We start from the raw sequence: 12,171 nt of genomic DNA on the forward strand, positions 1-12,171 counted from the left end.
CGCTTACGGTCTCTCTAAATGAGGCTCCTGTTGTGTTTCTGTGTTGAGCAACCTGGGGGTTAAGGGTTTAAATCCCAGCGTTTGGTCATTGTTACAGGGCAGAACACTTAACCCCAGATCATCCATAATCCTGGGCCTTTTATTTTAAAAAGCCAACAGTTGCAGGTAAACTTTTTGTAAAAACTTAAAGGACTTATTGTACAAAACAGTGGTTAGTTAATCTAGAAATATGAATGTTAAATTAGTTTGAACCAAGACCAGTTCCTAAAAGTTAGAAAAAAGGAAAAAATGTGGTCAGTTTGGACACACCAAATGTAATTTTATAGCAGCTTTCTCTAATACCACAGTATATTATAGTGCAATTTGAATATTAACTATGAATTTAGACACGTATTACAAGGTAAAAGTACAAGGTAGTATTTGCTGCAAATGATTAAATTAGAAAATTTACATTCACATGGAAATAATAGATTTTTCTCAACTGGAGCTGGATCGGCACGGATACCCAGTTTATGTAGTCTGTTAAAGTTTAGTATTATTCTATTGAATTCTATGCATTTATGATCCTTTTTAATTGTATGTTTACCTTACAATTACCGGTACGAAGCTCATTGAGACGACTGTTGTTGAGAATTTTGGCTATACAAATAAAATTGAATTGAATTGAATTGGCATGTAAATAAAAACACATTTTCTCGTTAAAATGTGTCCATCCAACACAAAAACACTGGAACAACTGGAACAGTCAATCAGCAGGACAAACTCGTGTCAGAAAACCACATTTAAAAATGCAATGAAGTGAAAAGTGAGTTGAGTTCAATCCTCACATCTAAACTGTGAGGAAAGAATGAATGCATGCATGCATGAGGTCCCTGCTGTGGGCTGCAGGTTCCCTCAGCGATGCATTGCTGGCTGCAGTCCACCGTTCTGCTGAGTCAGCTGGATTCAACTTGCTGGCTGTCATCTCCTTTTCCCTCCTCCAGAGTTGTGTTGCTCTGTAAATAACAGCTTAGCTTTTGAAATCTGAGGAATTAAATCGACTGTGTTAAAAAGCTTTTAACACAAGTTGAGGTCCTAACGCACAATTCTAATCAAATCTGTCTAAAACTCACTAAAACTGTGACATTTCAGGGCGTGCAAATCAATTTTCATACAAAAATCAATAACTCCGCCCACACAAAATGTTGCCACGGCAACTGAGCAAATTGGGGTACCATGAGCAGAGTTTGCTAATGTTAATGTCATAATCTACAAAATAGCGTTACGGTAAATATACATGAAAATTGGAAAACCGACTTTCTATCAAACTCGCATCATATTTTTTCAGCTCTTGGTGAGAAAAACGGCGATGTGGTTGCTATAAACGTTTGTTCGTCTGAAAAGTGAGTTTAGAAGAGAAACTCGCCATGATGATGTCATGAATGGGTGGAGTCATTCATTTTAGTTTAGTAAATCTTCATGTCAGCGGAGATTTCTTCCAGGATTAAGGAAAATTAATCTTTCTTTTTTTTGAGAACTGTGCCCTTTGTCTGTTTGCTACGGTGGCCCTGAAGTGCCAATTGCATTAAAAAAATATAAATAAACATATTTTATAAATCAAAACGAAATTCAGGAGAAAGAAACAAAATAAAAGCCATTTGAAATTGAAATTGATGTGTTAAAAAGTGAAAAAAAGAAGACACAGGATAAGATGGCTATTATGGGATGCCACTGATTGGATGATGACGTTGCAACTGGAGGGAATTTGGCGTGCAAAAGTTTGGTGATTGATCACCAATCAAGTCAAAAGTTTTGGAAACCATCCATTAATGGATAATATGCACATCTGGTCAGACGTACCAGCGTTGGACAATCTGTTGTCTCTACTAAGGGCTGTACCATCTGGAACGATGGACCCCTCACCCTAAGAGAGTTCAAACATTTAGGAATCAACCAAAAATTTGGTTTAAATCCAAACGACAGCGCACACACTCTGGAAGACCCGTATCCTGTTTCCTAGGTTACATGAAGCTGCAGATGTAAATATTGGATGTCGGTGTGGGATTCACATCACATTTGGATGTTTGAATCTGGACCGCCAAACTGGAATAAATGATATTGATAATCCTCACTAATGTAATGTCTTCTGTGTAATTCAGATGTCTTCCAATACTTTGACCTTTGTCAAGGTGCAGAAAGTTGTTTGGAAGATTTGTTGTTTCTCTGACATTTATACGTTTTCTCTAAGTCCGACAGTCATTTTTTCGAGCGTTCCATCATCACACCAATAGAGCATTTTTCTAAATTTCCCCAGGAGACATCAACCTATCGGTGCAATTGGCACTAAAACAAAATCTACAGTATTGAAATACAAACTCTAAAGTATATATGTATTCCTTTTTCAATCACAATTAAAGTATGTTTTTTGTCCAGATCCCATGGTATTTCCCTTAAGAGGTCGATTACCTAAACCAGGGGTTCTCAAAGTTTTTGCAATTTTGGTGGAAAAAATGGATAAACAGAAAAATTTGTTTTTAATAACTTTAGTGACCAAGTGTCATTTATACAGTCAACCAGCCCCCCCAGATGTTTTCCCAGTTGCTGTTGGAGGCTGCTGTCCAGATCTTCTACTTGTCTAGTAATTGTATCATTTGACAGACTTATTTCTTTCAAACTTTTTCTTTTGCTCTATACAATGTCAGCTACTTTCAGCATACATTCTTTTTACAAACTGGCTCTGCTCAGACTCTCTTTAACTGAGGGCTACAAAAATCCTCCATTGGCCCCCGGGCCGCACATTGAGAACCTAAACGCTTCACATATCTGGTAAACCCTTTGTGTTTAATTTTAGAACCTTTGTGGACCACAGCTCAAAAAGTTTGTCTAGTCTTGGTTTTTAGGGGTTTTGTTATTGTACATTATTTGTTACTACTTACATTTACTATCATCTTTGATGCAATGATCCAGATTTATGCATCTCTTTGCCTTTATCATCACAGGAACAGCTAACTATTGATCTATTGTGTCCAGTCTAAGACAAGTGACCCGTTTTTCTCTGTTATGTCCAGGTGGAGGGGGTGGAGGAACTGCTGGATCCCAGCGGGACCCTTAGAGCAGTAAGGACCCTTTAGACGAAAAAGGGTGCATGGAGGGTTCAAGGGCTGCCAAACCCAGGTCGTCAGCCTGTCTGTGGTTGGGATTGGTTTCCGTGACCGTAGCCTTCCTCAGTTCTGAGGCCCGGACTACCCCGAGCCCTGCCCTGAGCCCCGGAAATGGCACCTGCAGGGGGAACTCAAAGTGTCAAACGGGGATCATCCTCCCCATCTGGTATCCAGAAGACCCCTCCATGGGGGACAAGATTGCCCGGGTCATCGTCTACTTCGTGGCCATGATTTACATGTTTCTCGGCGTGTCCATCATTGCTGATCGGTTCATGGCAGCAATCGAGGTCATCACCTCCCAGGAGAGAGAGATCGTCATCAAAAGGCCCAACGGGGAAACCACCACCACCACCATTCGGGTGTGGAACGAAACGGTCTCCAACCTCACCCTCATGGCCTTGGGCTCTTCCGCTCCTGAGATCCTGCTCTCTGTGATTGAGGTTTGTGGACACGGGTTCAAATCCGGCCAGCTCGGACCCGCCACAATCGTCGGCAGCGCAGCCTTCAATATGTTTGTCATCATTGGCCTTTGCGTGTCTGTCATCCCTCAAGGAGAAGTGCGTAAGATCAAGCACCTCAGAGTGTTCTTCGTCACTGCAGGGTGGAGCATTTTCGCCTACATTTGGCTCTACATGATCCTGGCTGTGTTCTCTCCCAATGTAGTCCAGGTCTGGGAGGGGCTGGTCACGCTGGCCTTCTTCCCCATCTGTGTGGTTCTAGCCTGGGTGGCAGACAGACGACTGCTCTTTTATAAGTTCATGCACAAGAAGTACCGCACCGACAAACACCGCGGCGTCATCATCGAGACGGAGACGGAGCGCTCCAAGGGGATCGAGATGGACGGCAAGATGGTCAACTCCCATTTCATGGACGGCAGCGCGGCCAGCAACTTGATAGGTCTGATCGAGAACAAGGAGGTGGACGAATCCCGACGCGACATGATCCGGATCCTGAAAGACCTGAAGCAGAAACATCCAGAGAAGGAGCTGGATCAGCTGGTGGAGATGGCCAACTACTACGCCCTCTCGCACCAACAGAAGAGCCGCGCCTTCTACCGCATCCAGGCCACTCGCATGATGACGGGCGCCGGGAACATCCTGAAGAAACACGTCGCAGAGCAGGCCAAGAAGAGCATCAGTGTGCAGGAGGTGCACGTGGAGGAGCAGGAGGAGTACATTTCCCGAATCGCCTTTGAGCCTGCGGCGTATCAGTGCCTGGAGAACTGCGGCGCCGTCATCCTGAGCATCACCAGGAACGGTGGAGACGTCAACTCCACCATCTACGTGGATTATAAGACGGAGGACGGCTCGGCCAACGCCGGAGCCGATTACGAGTTCACAGAAGGCACGGTCATGTTCAAACCGGGAGAGACGGTCAAGGAGATCAGCGTCGGCATCATCGACGACGACATCTTTGAGGAGGACGAGCACTTCTTCGTGCGTCTCAGTAATCTGCACGTGGTGGAGGCCGAGGACGAAGTGTTGTCCCCCAACAGCCTCCCGTACCCCACGGCGGTCCTGGGGTTCCCCTCTGTGGCCACCGTGACCATCCTGGACGACGATCACTCTGGCATCTTCACCTTTGAGAGTGGCTCCCTTCACGTGAGCGAGAGCATCGGGGTCATGGAGGTCAAGGTCCTGAGGACGTCTGGCGCGAGGGGGACGGTGATCGTGCCTTATCGCAGCGTGGAAGGTCTTGCCAAAGGAGGAGGGGAGGACTTTGAAGACACCTACGGAGAACTGGAGTTCAAGAACGACGAGACCTGGTAAGCCTTTCCTGTTTTAGAGCTCTTGATCAGCGTTTGTGTTCCAATAGCGCAGTCTTGCTCATAGCTGCTTCTCATCAACAAATCTTCCAAATTAAGCTGGAGTGACGGGTTGTTTTTCCCTTTAATCTGCTGCTGGATGGTGTCAAACTCCAGAGGAACATTTCTGAGCTTTCAGTGTTGTGTTGGTGTGTAATTGGTGCAACAAAAACTGTGTTTGGCTGTGAGTCTGCTGAAGATGTGGTGTGTGATTTGTGTCAGAGACTCTTCGTTCTGGAGTTTGTGCTCGAACGGAGCTTCATGTTTGCTGAAGGCCTTAAACCGCTGATGAAACTCAGGAAAGCTGTGGGTTTTCTGAAGCGTCAGGATCTGAGTCGGCTTTTGGGTGGCGGCGAGTCTCCCCTCAGCGTCTTTCACCCCAGCTTTGTGCAGCGTTTTCTTGTGGAGCAGCTTTTTTTTTCAAACGTGATCAGTTTCACACAACCTCCTTCAACCTCCAATCTTTAACCTTTAACCTAAAAAAATTCAACCTCCAAACTTTAACCCAAACGTTTTTGTTCAGCTATAAATTAAAATCTTGTTTTCTTTCCTGCTGAGATAAAAGTGTTCTACTCAGATGACTAAAAACTTCACCCAAGATACTGATTTGCCATAATGTGCATCAGATAAATCTAAATGGATGTAAAATGTTTGTAATGCTTTCTGAGGCTCGGCGCTCTGATTCCAGTCAGACGTTTGGTTGAACTTCCAGCTCATGTTCTCCTCACACAGAAAGTTCTGGTTTCAGTCCAGTGTGTCATGAATTCAGATCCTCCCCGCCTTTGTAATTGCGGCCGCTTTCTCTTTCTCTGATTCTTTCATCGGAAGCAGAAGAAACAGACAAAGAAAGTTGACAGAAACCAACAGACTAAATGTGGTTTGATGCTTTTTGGGAGGGAAACATGATTGAGAAGCAGCGGAGCTCCTGAGGAAAAGACCAGATCAGCTGATTCCACAAAGCTAAAGGATTTCACAAGAGAGAGACGTTTTTGAACCGCTATGATGGCGCTTTGACTCATATTTCTGCTATGCAACATCTGTGGCTCTAAAAATCTAAAAGTCTTAGTCTTGAATTAGTTTTTTGCCTAATAATTTCTGCCTGCCTCCATTGACATTCATGGGGAATCCTTGGTGCAGAAGCTCGCTGGTTCGATACCCGGCTGTGGCATTTTTCACAAACATATCTTTATTGATATTATGCTGTTTTCACTTTATTTATGATGAACTTTGATCATATCTTTCTTTTTGCCAATAATTCCCCGTAAAGTTTCATTTTCATTCAGCAATAAAGCATCAACGCTGCATTTGATTCTGGAGATGCAGCTCCTTCTAGTTCAGTTTGTCATTCGCCGACGCTTCACTGAGTCCGTTCACTTGTTAAAGGAAATGAAGCAAACCGAAGCGTCATATCCAAATGGTGAAGAGGAAAAAAATATGATCCTAAAACATCGATTGTTTTCACTAATTCTTTCTCCTTTTGTTTCTCTGTGTTTCTAAAGAAGCTGGAAGTGTTTGGATCAGAACGCGGATTCAACGTTTAATTCAGAGACCCATGAAATATACGGTTCATATTAAAGCAGCCGTTTTCAAACGAACCAAAGAGAAAATGTGAGCAAAACATCTGCTGAACAACTTTTACTTTGATCCAAACACGTCCAACTTTGAATCAGACGTTTGGAGGTGAACTTCTAAATCCCCAAACTGAAGGTTTTGATGCTCCTGATGAACAGTTTCACTCAAATCAACTCCTCCAAGAGAAGAAACCATTGACTGTATATGGGAACTGGACTGAGTGAAAGTTATTCAAATTATAAACTGACCAATCAGATACCTCTAGAAAAGTAGGTGGAGCCTGCCGGCCCCTATGTCCAACATGAGGGGCGGGGCCTCCCAACAAGCTCACTTTTGATTGATGAGAGTGGTTACCATAGAAACATTGACTCGCTAATCACTGCTTACTGATGAAAAAATGTCGACTGAATTGACTTAATTTGTTTGGAGCTGGAAAAAAAAAACTTTTTCCGTGGATGACATCAAACTCAGTCCAGGTCTTACATACAGACGATGGTAGAAACGTGGAGTCCAACACTGCCAGGAGGACCGCTCTGTGATGGAACTCTTTGAGGACAGGAGGGGTTGGTGATCTCTGACTGGGAGGTTGATGGTTCAAGTCCTGAAAACCGGTTTGGACCAAATTCTTCCTAAACTTCCTCAGTCGTCTGAAAAAAGCCTGAAGACGTCGACTTGGTGTGAATCCTCACAAACTGCTAGCAAAGCAGCGGAGATGCTTTTTATGGAGGGAAAGAACATCTTTTAACAAAATACGCTGATTTTTACCTGAAAATAAGAGATGCTTCACCTTGTAAATCTGATAAAGGAAATGTGGTGCATTCATCCAAAGCATCTAAGCGACGTAGAGCAGCAGCATCCAGAAGCTCAGGGGAAGATTGATGGAAACACACAGGAACAAAGAAAGCGGAGACCAAACTACGATGTCGTCCCGTTCTGCTGCCTTCAAAACTCCCTTCAGGGTCGTGATCACACCCACGTCACGAGAGGAGAAGGCAGAATGGATTTGCACGTATGCATGTTTAACGATGCGAGAACGTGCTCCTGCTCTGAAAAACGCCGTTCTTGATGTCCTGTTGGGGAGTTTGACGCCTTTTCTTCACGAGGCTCATTTCTGTCTCTCAGTCTCCTTCAACAAATTTCTGTCTCGTTGTGATCGACCGAGCCTTAAATTTATTCCCGTCTTCATCTGGGGCGCAGGAATACATCTATTATTTATAGGCAACGGCTCTAAGGAGGGCTAAAGATAAGATTATCTTTTTTAGATGCCAGGTCCTCTGATGTAATCTAAATAAACATCCAGATATGTGTGCCGCTTTTGGCTGCAGGTTACAGAATATGGATTTTATTTAATACGTTTGACTGTGAGTTAAAACCGAGGTTTTCCTAAAAACATCACGCTTATCTGTGCCTGACTTGATGTAGACGGGGAACACCAGCAGAAGCTAAAGCCTTAAGCCGGGTTCATACTTTGCAGCGATCCACCTTCGTATCAATCGTCTGTCTCATGCTAACCTAGCTGAGGGTTCACCAGAACTGCGATAGACTTCTGAGTGGTGTTTATACCCTTTAAGAGCGGCCATCGTCTCCAGGGTTCATTTAGAACGCAAAGGACATCTTGACCAAATTAAAAAAAGAAAAAATGATAACAAAAACGAGGCACACTGCATTCTCTAGCCCTTGTGCTATCCTATGGGGTCAAGATGACCCACCCTTGCATTGATGTGTTCTCCCTACCATGACAAAGGTGGATAAAGGTGGAAAGATTTCATGTAATCCATGGACACCAGTGAAGATCACAAATCATTGAAGAAAAAAGGTTCAGAGCACTGTCTAGTGGGTCTAGATGACCCCACTCCCAACGTTAAAGTGCCTAGCATAGCACAAGGGTTAAGGGACATCAGGTACGTTCCATTTTCCTGATGTCCCTTAACCCTTGTGCTATGCTAGGCACTTTAACGTTGGGTCAGGGTCCTGGTCAGGAAAATGGAACGTACAGGAGCCGGTTTAGCTCGTGCTGGTTTGCGGCGCCTTCCGTCCGTGAAACCAGGGTTCGACTCCGGGCTGCTCCCTGTTCCCTTCTCTACCTCTGCCGGTTCCAAGCCCGGTTTGAGAAGGTTGCGTCAGGAAGGGCATCCGGCGTAAAACATTGCCAAATCTACCATGCGACTCGTTCGCTGTGGCGACCCCTGATGGGAGAAGCCGAAAGTGGAAGAAGAAGAGGAAAATGGAACGTACCAATAGCCGCGGTTACATGGGCAGAATATCTTGATCGGATCAATGGTCGGGTTAAAATTCACCCGTGCACATGGGCACAGAAAACCTTTTTCCGATTAGAACAAACGTTCCCATGGATCACACCCTCGTTCGGAATGAATCATTTGGGCATGCGCAGTAGTGTAAAAATCACCCGGATGCGGATATAGGTCCCGTTGTAAACAAACCGCTTCCACAGACATTTATGCAGCAGCTCGGTAACATACGAGACGATCTTCCAAACGTGCTTTTATTAATGTCATGAATATTATGAATTGCCTGTTCGCTCATCGTTATATTTAATCTGTGTGGTCAGTGCTTTTTTTGTGGAAGAATTAAGCTGGACGAAAGCTTAGGACAGACTAACACGGGCTAACATCATTAGCCTGATGGACCGTGCGAGAAACGCAGCAATCTGCAGCTTTCTAAGGACTGAGCAACATTTATTTCTGCTCTGAAAGTTCACACAGACCGCCCCAAAGCCACTCTGTGAGCTAGCGGCCCGAGCTCTGTTCGAACACGGTTCCTCCTGAGTCCTGCAGCCGCTAACCCAGAGCACTGGTGTCAAGCCAGCCCTCTCTCGTCGAACGGCTGTCAAGTGAGCCCTCTCTTAAAAACAGTGTGCCGCGTTCTTCCGTACATTACGGTAACAGCAAGAAGTAATATTTTTTTAAAGGTAAAAACATAGTTTAAGAACTGTCATTACATTTATATGTATGTACAAACATGCCCCCGTATAAATATATATCTATATCTATGTATATATTTAAAAGTCTGAGTAAATTTCAAAATAAAACACAATTCAAATCATGAATTGAGGAGTACTTATAATGTTGACATGGGTCTAAAAATTCTGCTAGTTTTCAGTGAGTCATTTCACTTTTCACTGATAGTGTCCCACCTGGTGATGTCACAATGAAAGTTTCGGAGGGATCTGATGTGGAATTTCAAAATAAAACCCAAGTGAAATCTGCTATAAATGTGTTTTTGCCATAGGTTCACATACGTCTAAAAAGATAACTGCTAGTTTTCAGAGAGTCATTTCACTTTTCACTGATAGTGTCCCACCTGGTGATGTCACAATGAAAGTTTCGGAGGGATCTGATGTGGAATTTCAAAATAAAACCCAAGTGAAATCTGCTATAAATGTGTTTTTGCCATAGGTTCACATACTTCAAAAAAAAAACTGCTAGTTTTCAGTGAGTCATTTCACTTCTCACTGATAGTGTCCTACCTGGTGATGTCACAATAAAAGTTTCAGAGGGATCTGATGTGGAATTTCAAAATAAAACCCAAGTGAAATCTGCTATAAATGTGTTTTTGCCATAGGTTCACGTACTTCTAAAAAGAAAACTGCTAGTTTTCAGTGAGTCATTTCACTTCTCACTGATAGTGTCCCACCTGGTGATGTCATTAAATAAGTTTCAGGCAGATCTGATGTGGAATTACAAAATAAAACCCAATTGAAATCGGCTATAAATGTGTTTTTGCCATAGGTTCACATAAGTCTAAAAAGAAAACTGCTAGTTTTCAGAGAGTCATTTCACTTCTCATTGATATTGTCCCACCTGGTGATGTCATTAAATAAGTTTCAAGCAGATCTGATGTGGAATTTCAAAATAAAACCCAATTGAAAACGGCTATAAATGTGTTTTTGTCATAGGTTCACATAAGTCTAAAAAGAAAACTGCTAGTTTTCAGAGAGTCATTTCACTTCTCATTGATATTGTCCCACCTGGTGATGTCATTAAATAAGTTTCAGGCAGATCTGATGTGGAATTACAAAATAAAACCCAATTGAAATCGGCTATAGATGTGTTTTTGCCATAGGTTCACATAAGTCTAAAAAGAAAACTGCTAGTTTTCAGAGAGTCATTTCACTTCCCACTGATAGTATCCTACCTGGTGATGTCACATAATAAGTTTCAGGCAGATCTGATGTGGAATTTCAAAATAAAACCCAATTGAAATCGGCTATAAATGTGTTTTTGCCATAGGTTCAAATATGTCTAAGAAAGAAACCAGTAGTTTTCAGAGAGTCACTTCACTTTTCACTGATAGTGTCCCATCTGGTGATGTCATTAAATAAGTTTCAGACAGATCTGATGTGGAATTTCAAAATAAAACCCAATTGAAATCTGCCTTAAATGTGATTTTGCCATAGGTTCACATACTTCAAAAAAAAAAACTGCTAGTTTTCAGTGAGTCATTTCACTTCTCACTGATAGTGTCCTACCTGGTGATGTCACAATAAAAGTTTCAGAGGGATCTGATGTGGAATTTCAAAATAAAACCCAAGTGAAATCTGCTATAAATGTGTTTTTGCCATAGGTTCACGTACTTCTAAAAAGAAAACTGCTAGTTTTCAGTGAGTCATTTCACTTCTCACTGATAGTGTCCCACCTGGTGATGTCATTAAATAAGTTTCAGGCAGATCTGATGTGGAATTACAAAATAAAACCCAATTGAAATCGGCTATAAATGTGTTTTTGCCATAGGTTCACATAAGTCTAAAAAGAAAACTGCTAGTTTTCAGAGAGTCATTTCACTTCTCATTGATATTGTCCCACCTGGTGATGTCATTAAATAAGTTTCAGGCAGATCTGAAGTGGAATTTCAAAATAAAACCCAATTGAAAACGGCTATAAATGTGTTTTTGCCATAGGTTCACATAAGTCTAAAAAGAAAACTGCTAGTTTTCAGTGAGTCATTTCACTTCTCACTGATAGTGTCCCACCTGGTGATGTCATTAAATAAGTTTCAGGCAGATCTGATGTGGAATTACAAAATAAAACCCAATTGAAATCGGCAATAAATGTGTTTTTGCCATAGGTTCACAAAAGTCTAAAAAGAAAACTGCTAGTTTTCAGTGAGTCATTTCACTTCTCACTGATAGTGTCCCACCTGGTGATGTCATTAAATAAGTTTCAGGCAGATCTGATGTGGAATTACAAAATAAAACCCAATTGAAATCGGCTATAAATGTGTTTTTGCCATAGGTTCACATAAGTCTAAAAAGAAAACTGCTAGTTTTCAGAGAGTCATTTCACTTCTCATTGATATTGTCCCACCTGGTGATGTCATTAAATAAGTTTCAAGCAGATCTGATGTGGAATTTCAAAATAAAACCCAATTGAAAACGGCTATAAATGTGTTTTTGTCATAGGTTCACATAAGTCTAAAAAGAAAACTGCTAGTTTTCAGTGAGTCATTTCACTTCTCACTGATAGTGTCCCACCTGGTGATGTCATTAAATAAGTTTCAGGCAGATCTGATGTGGAATTACAAAATAAAACCCAATTGAAATCGGCTATAAATGTGTTTTTGCCATAGGTTCACAAAAGTCTAAAAAGAAAACTGCTAGTTTTCAGAGAGTCATTTCACTTCTCATTGATATTGTCC

At 42.2% G+C, this 12,171-nt stretch overlaps 1 protein-coding gene across 3 annotated transcripts in view; it reads left to right on the forward strand.

Moving 5' to 3' along the window:
• Positions 1-12,171, forward strand: part of slc8a3 (solute carrier family 8 member A3) — an 84,984-nt gene that overhangs the window by 3,456 nt on the left and 69,357 nt on the right. For all 3 annotated transcript variants that reach the window (XM_023951636.1, XM_023951634.1, XM_023951635.1), the window contains exon 2: positions 3,048-4,905. In XM_023951636.1, coding sequence (XP_023807404.1) covers positions 3,125-4,905 — 1,781 coding nt within the window. In that variant the 5' untranslated portion in view covers positions 3,048-3,124. The remainder of the gene's footprint in view (positions 1-3,047; positions 4,906-12,171) is intronic.

The sequence above is a fragment of the Oryzias latipes genome, chromosome 22, assembly GCF_002234675.1.
Source record: "Oryzias latipes chromosome 22, ASM223467v1".
NCBI classification, from domain to species: Eukaryota; Metazoa; Chordata; class Actinopteri; order Beloniformes; family Adrianichthyidae; genus Oryzias; species Oryzias latipes.